Raw genomic sequence first — 7,971 nt, forward strand, 5'->3', positions numbered from 1 at the left:
ATACCGTACCATTTAACGCGTTCTTGGCCCTCAGTAATATAAGAGGTATTTATTTAATAATGAAAATTGACTGTAATACCTCACGCATGCTTGAGCAATGGCAAATCCGCTGTACTGTTCCCCAGTGAGGTCGTTACTGATTGGATAACCTAGCTCCCATGCTGCAGCTAGTATGTCGTTTGCAATTTCCGGTTGATTTGGAAACCTGCTAACTGTCATATAGCCTCCTCTAGCATGATATCGCCGATCAATGAGCGTACCAATTTCAAGATTATCCTCCGACTTCAAAAAATAAGGAAAGACATCGTTGTAACCCCACCCTTCATTACCAGCTTCTTTCCAGTTGTCGTAGTCTTTTGGTTGACCTCTCATGTACATCATTCCATTCAGCACACTTGTACCTCCTAGAACTTTGCCTCTCGGCCAGGAACATTTTTCATCAGGATAACCTAAACAGGCTACTGGTTCTGATTCAGTCTGATAAGCCCAGTCTATTGGAGTATCCTGGAAGTTCACTACCATCGCTGGTACCTAAAGAAAAGAACTCATTTAGATAGGTAAAGAAAAAAAGAATGGAATGTGTATGAATAATTAATACTAGAAATAATTGATAATTAATAAGCTTTTATTGAGAGGAGTCTAAGAAATGCGTTTCAAAGAGCTGAGCCTTTAGAGAAACAATATATTTTTAGAGGCAAAGTGATTTTGTTCAGATCCTAATCCAATAGTGGCCGTAAACGTCTTAACCAATCGATACTTTTAGGTTTCTTGTTTGTTGTGCGCTTCAGTCGTTTTTCTCATTTAGGCAATTTACTACGTATTAATGTTGTCAAGGAAGATTGCACAGACGGATAGAATTTTATCCTTTCAACCAACAGTGCTAACTGTATATTAACGTCTCAATGTTCTTACTGCTGTGACTCAAACCTACTGTTTGCCTCTTGATATGCACCTACAGCATATGTTTTCAAAAATTTGAAAAGCTAATTACCACTAAAAACAACAAGTAATGAATTTATTAAACATGCTATTTTGTACTAGTTTTATTATGATAAAAAAATCTAAATTATTTTTATTATGCCATACATCTTGTAACGATGAAGTGTATTATGGTCAAAAGTGTAAAAGAGTTACAAATTCGTTGCGATTAAGTTTAAATACATTAATCTTCTAAGTCTACATCTTTGCTTTTCTACAAACCTTTATAGTGGTTCCATTAATTCGATTAATATTATAATTTTCTATTTTTGTAGCCAAGAAGATTAGGTTCATGATCACAAATTTATCACCGAAGCTACCAGATACAGTAGTTCTCATCAGCACACAGCACGTAGTTTAGATAAAGAAATGAATAAATGAAAGGTATTTGCCAAAGATTATGAACTACTACGACTAGCAGAAAATATACCTCTACAGATGGAGATATACTGCTATCTCCTTGATTTGTAATAATTTTACATGAAAAGGATATTATTTTGTACTACTTTCAAAAAATGAAATCAACAGACTTTTGAGCTACACATTACTACTGCTATGTCATCTTCTAATTAATCTAAGCGTGCTAATCCTTTGTATCTGTATGTCTACCCTTACAGCTGTCCTGTCTTTATTTGTATTAACTTTTGCATATTTCCCCATTCAACATTAATTTATTATATTGGACTTAAACGCTAGCATTAAAATTCAGTATAAAAAAGATGGGCAAATTGATACGATGAGCAAAAATTATCTCCATTGCCTAAATTCCAGAGACGATCCTTGTCGTTTTACGGTCCATATAAATTGAATTGGGTACTTTACGACCCCAGTGGTAGTTAAAACTCAAAACAGATTTTTAAAGAAGGTCACGGTAAGATAAAAAGTAAAAAATTAATAAACCTGCAAAGACAAAAATGTTATTTGGTAGTAAATTAATGCGGTTTTTAAGTAGCCCAAGTACAACATCAGGAACGAGTTTTGCAGCAAATTAGTATAAATTATGTTGATCTTGACTTTTTACAATGCTATTAAAGCAAAAAATACTGCATAACGAAACCAATATACCAAATCAATTGAATTTGCGTTTATTTAATGGAAACTCAAACCATTATTATCATCACCATTATAAGATAGTCAGTCCTAAGATTAATTGAACACGTACCTCCACTCTTTCTTAGCCTGAGCTAATCTTCGCATTTCCTAAAACTAGAATATCCCACATCCCTAACTATTTATGAACAGTAATCTAATCTAAGTCTATCTCTACTCCTCAGCTCCTGTGTTTACTTTTATATGTTTCTAACTAGCCGTTCATGCCTGAAAAGGTATCCTACCAACCCATCTGGCCTATTTCTTATTGAGTTCCATAGCGCCATCGGTTCTCTTCGTCTTTCTAATGCCTCCTCATTTTTCAGGCTTCTTATCTTTTCTTTTCCGCCGCAGCTACCGCCTACGTTTCGCACTCGTTTAGCACCCTACTCCGGGCGTTCACCAATCTTTTTTAAATTTCTAAATTAACCGTTCGTGAGCACAAGAGCGACTTCTTTTTGTTAAAGCCGATCTCGACCTTGCACTGTCTTCTGTTTTATATCTGCCCCTTTCATCCTGACTAGATACCGAAAAACAGCTACTTCTTCTAATTTTTCGTCTTCTATCTATATATTCACTGTTTCCCGATTTTTTGTCCTCTTACATGCCAGCATTTTTGTTTTACTTTTAAATTTTCTCATACAGTACTACTTCCATTTTATTAAAAATTATCTTTAACTCCTCATATTTGTTAAATGCTGATACTGCTACATGATCTGCAAATCAAACCGTACTAATCATTTGCTCCTGTATGTCTATCCCTAAAGTTATCCGGTCTTTAATTATCATGCCAAAAAAATTTTCATTTCTTATTTATACCCATCCTTGGAAGAGGTGTTGACAAAACAGTATTGTGTGAAAATAAATAAATGTAAAACAGAAATACTGGTTGGTAAGAGAGAAAAAAGTAGGAAAAGAGTGAATATGAAGATAGGAGACGAAAAACTAGAAGAAGTTCGAAAAAGATGAAGGTCTAGTCAGAGACATATTTGAGGCTGAATCAGGAGTTAGGAGGAGTAGAGGTAGACCTAGATTATATTACTGCTCACAATGCGAAGATTAGCTCAGAATAGGAAACAGTGGAGGAGCGTGTCCAATCAATCTTAGGACTGATGACGTTATGATGATGATTTAATCCTTAAAAAGAGTGGCACATTTTTGTTATAAACTAGATCGTTTCTATACATTGTCGCATTTCTAACTTGGAAACAACATTGAAAACTGATATCAAAACAAAGATTTGAAAGGAAGAAATGATTCTATATGTCCAAACAGGAGATGAGTTCAGACTTTATTTGTAAAATCATAGTCGCTTGAATTACAACAATTAAAAAATGAATCCGGTGGTGAAATGTAAAGAAATCCTTTATAAAAATAGTTTCTTCCTTTTCTTACAAATTTGAATAGTTCAGCAACAAATTGACCTATCGAGTTCTACAAATTTTCATTCGAATTAAGGTTAAGAGCTTCATCTCGATACCATAAAAATATGGAAAGGGTTATTTTACTATAAACTGCTAATTGCAAAAATGGTAACTTTTAATCGTTTTTCGACACTTTTGCAATAATTATTCAACAAAGTTGGTCGCATTGACGGTTTTTAAATGTCGGTAACTTTTCAGTGGAAACTTGTTCAATGCAAACATTATACTGACGATGAGTTATAGAACATAAGACATGAAAAAAAGGAAGAATTTGCAACTTTTACGCCTTCCAAAAAATAATAACGAAAAGTTACATACGGGGAGTAGTAGGGCCAAAAAATTATGAAATCAGTAACACACGATTCCGCGTTGAAAGGTTTGTAATCTATAAAATGACACATTGACTGTTTATTGATGCTGATAGCAGTGCATTTATGTTGTATTATCTCATAAATAAAAGATATTTAATATATACATGTATATTACAACATTTTCATAATAGAATGTAAATTAAGTACTATAAATGGTTTTCTGAATTTGTTCCGTTATAAAAAATGAAATTGTTTCTTGAACTTAGGAAAATGACTTTTTACCGTCTTCAAGGAAATTTAAATTTTAACGGATGATTTGGATACTTCAATATTCCAAATTCTCTAAACGCCATTCAGTTCAGATTCCGTTAGTTTTTGTTAAAAGTATTTGTTTTGTTATTATTGTTTCTCACGCAAGAGATATTTAAGTGAAATTATAGAAAACTAATTTGTGGTCAACGAACCTTTTGTTAAATTTTGACCATTACACTGGATATCGAAAACAATTAAAATACCATGATCGCTTAATGCTTAAAGTGAACATTAGTAATCAACGACTTCTCATTCCTATTTTCTATATATCTGTCCATTCCACAGATACATGAATTTCATTGCGTTTTACCGTTCCATGACCTCCATAAAAAAGGTTAACAGACGTCCTTGATGGACGCATAAAGATCACATAAAATTTTGTAGCGGTTGTTGTTCATCCGCTTCTTTTAATTATTATTGCACTATAGTACCGTAAGAGTGCATTGCCCTTTTTAGAATGTCCGGCAGGTAGAATCAATGACTTAATTCAACCGGCTGTATTGTAATTAAAACGAAATAATTATATCCCACCTGAGCAACTTCAGAATTCAATATTTTACCAAGCGAGAAATAGTAAAATGTATACAGCCTTCCGTTGACTTTTACACTATTAATTACTTTAAGAGAAAGGGAAACTATTACTAACAAGCGTAAGAAAAAAGTAAAATTTTACTAGATGCACTTTCTCAAATGTATTAAAAAGAGTGTGCAGTGATTTTTCTAAATTACCAGAAAGTAAATAATTTTTGGATCTCTAAAAATTGAAATGGTGAAGTAAAGTTGCGATGTTAAATATTCTTTTATTTATCATCAACTTCATTTTTTTCTGTTTCACATTTGACAACGAATGAACTTCAGATTACTATCTTAACAGCTTTAATATGATTAAAGAATTAATTAACAGATTACATATCCAGAAGGAACGTATTTATTTAATAGCAATAATTATTAGCACGTATTGTATCATTATAAAGTTGGTAATTATTCTTTTTTTTTTTCTTGAATTGTCTGTAGCTCATGTTACACGACTGACATAACGGCTATTGTTTCAAGCTGATAATTTAACGTCAAAATAAGTAATCAGTTGTTTATAGTTCTCAGAATAAAAGTGAACGTATGAGCACAATAATTAATAACAATTAATGCTTGCGTATTTTCATGAAAGGAAACAAAATACAAACTCTTGCACACGGATGGCTAATCCGCCAACCGGTTATTTCGCCGGCCGGCAGAAAAGTCGGAAGAAATTATTTTACGTACGTTTAAGAAGAACCTAACATACAACGATCGCGGTATTTTGTTGGCGAACACACGAACGCCGGTTGGCAAATTACCCGGTACATTTGTTTCAAAATATGCAAATCTATGTAAGTCGACACACGAACGGTGATTTTATCGTCGCCGTTGTAGGTACATGACTGTAGATCGCAATTTCATTTTAGTATTTGCGACAGTGCTTCTGTTCTCGCTACTAGCAGTAGATGAATCCACAATTTTCTTTCTAACGTTCTTTGCCTTTCTTTCGTCTGTACACCTAGTACAAAAGTGCACTTTTCTTCTTACATTTTATTCTTAAACCCACTAAAATATTTCCAATGTATAGGGAAACTTTGCCTACTTCAGATGACAGTACGGAACTCCAACGGTCGCCGGAGCCATGTGTTAAATAATTTCCGTTTTTCTACCAGTCGGTAAAATAACCGGTCGGTAGATTGACAGACCTACATAAAAACCAAGATTATTTCATACATTACTCTACCAGCGACCGGTCGGGAAATTAATTTTTGTCCGTTGACAGTGTCATACTTTCATCCAACGAAGACGGAGCATATATTCAAGATATTTCGCGGATTTTGAAGAATAAAATGGTTAAAAAAAGATTGCTGTTACTTATTCATTGGTGTGCCAGCGAAGAAAATACAAGAAAGCATTCATCATCATAAGGTCATCAGTCCTAAGGCTGGTTCGACACGCACCTCCACTCTTTCCTGTCCTAAGCTAGTCTTCGCATTTCCCTAAAACTAGAACAACCCATATCCTTAACTATTTGCGAACAGTAATCTAATCTAGGTCTACATCTACCCCTTCTGACTTACGTTTCAGCCTCTAACAAACCTATCTCGTCTATTTCTTATCGATTTCCATATAGTCCTCTGTTCTCCTATTCTTTCTAATACCTCGTCATTTATAACCTCTATCCACGGTATCCTCATCGTTCACCTGTAACATCACATTTCGAAGTAGCGGTGACAGTGCGCAAGTGCGCATCCCTGTCTGACTCCCTTCCTAATATTTACTTCTCTGCGTTGCAGCCTCAACTCCGTACAACTGCCTGTTGCTCTTTATACAAACTAAGTATCTCTCTTCTATCTTTGGAATTCGTCCCTAAATTTTTAAGTATATCTAACATCTTGTCCCATTTAACATTGTCAAAAGCTTTTCTAAATTTACAAATCCTATGTACGCACTCCTTCTTTCTTCTATCGTTTTCTCTGTTGTTACCCTAACAGCTCGAATTGCCTCCCGCGTTTCTCCATTTCTTCTAAAACCAAATTAATCTTCCTCTAATAATTCTACCGCTCTTTTTTTCCATCCTCCTCTGTACAATTCTAGTTAAGAGTTTAGACACATGGGAACTTAAGCTTATTGTTCTAAATGTCTCGCACCTATCCGCGCCTCTCTTTTTAGGGATGGTTACTACCACGTTCCGTTTATAATCCTTGGGAACTTTCCCCGTCTCGTAAATGTGACTAACTAGCTTAAACATACGATCTCTAACCTATTGCCCTGCATGTTTTAGAATTTCCCCCTGTATCCCATCTGTACCTGGCGCCTTATTATTCTTTAAATTTTTTAATGCTATATCGAACTCTCCTCTCATTATGGAATAACCTAGCTCATCAATCTCCACACTATCTTCCTTCCCTAATATATCTCCTAACTCATGGCCTGCGTATAGGTTCTTTAAATATTCTTTCCACCTATTTACCTTCTCCTCATTTTCTCTTAGAAAGCATTAGCAAGAAAATTATAGATTCGACCACTGGTAGTAGAAAGAAGTGCAATAGAAGCATTTTACACATTGATGTCGATGCAAAGTCAAAATGAAAGTCTGCAATTGTCGACGGCAAAGGCACAATTCTCGTTCGTGTATCAACTTGCATAGACTTACGCGTATTGAAACAAATGCGTCAATTAATTTATCAACCGGCGACCATGTATTCGCCGTTGATATTTTATTTTGAATGTTAATAGGTCAGCAGGATATCCGAAATCGATAGGTGTGTTACGAAAATTATATTTGAACGTATAAGTAATACCTATTTTTTTTTCTGGTTTTTAGCCGGTTGGTGGAAGAGTCGGTCGACGGATTGACCGTTCATGTGCAAGAGCCTTAGACACACGATTGGGGATTTTGTCGTCACCGTGATACATGATCGTAGATCTCAATTTTCCATTTTAACATTTTCGACGGTGTAGTCTGGAATAAAACTGGAAAATTTTGACATTGAGGTGTTCATTGTGTAATCGAAAAAAATAAGTGCAAATTTAAAGACAGACACTAAACTATTAAAACCGTCTGGGAAGGCATGTGTGACATATTATAAATCTGGTTGGACACGTACCTCCACTCTTTCCTATCCTGAGCTAATCTTCGCATTTCCCTAAAACTAGCGCAACCCATATCCTTAACTATTTGCGAAAAGTAATCTAACCTAGGTCTGCCTCTACCCCTCCTGTTTCTGCCTTTAATACGTCTCTGACTAGACCTTCATGCCTGAGAAGGTGTCCTACCAACCTATCTCGCCTATTTTTTATTGACTTCCATAGAGTCCTCTGTTCTCCTATTCTTTCCA

At 34.9% G+C, this 7,971-nt stretch overlaps 1 protein-coding gene across 1 annotated transcript in view; it reads right to left on the minus strand.

The window, feature by feature from the left end:
* Window positions 1-79: 79 nt before the first annotated feature.
* Window positions 80-7,971, minus strand: part of LOC112906460 (glucose dehydrogenase [FAD, quinone]-like) — a gene marked incomplete at its 3' end in the record, with an annotated part of 11,684 nt that continues 3,792 nt past the window's right edge. The window contains exon 2 of the mRNA XM_025980619.1: window positions 80-531. Coding sequence (XP_025836404.1) covers window positions 80-531 — 452 coding nt within the window. The remainder of the gene's footprint in view (window positions 532-7,971) is intronic.

Source organism: Agrilus planipennis, unplaced genomic scaffold (genome assembly GCF_000699045.2).
Source record: "Agrilus planipennis isolate EAB-ADULT unplaced genomic scaffold, Apla_2.0 scaffold382, whole genome shotgun sequence".
In the NCBI taxonomy this organism is placed as follows: domain Eukaryota; kingdom Metazoa; phylum Arthropoda; class Insecta; order Coleoptera; family Buprestidae; genus Agrilus; species Agrilus planipennis.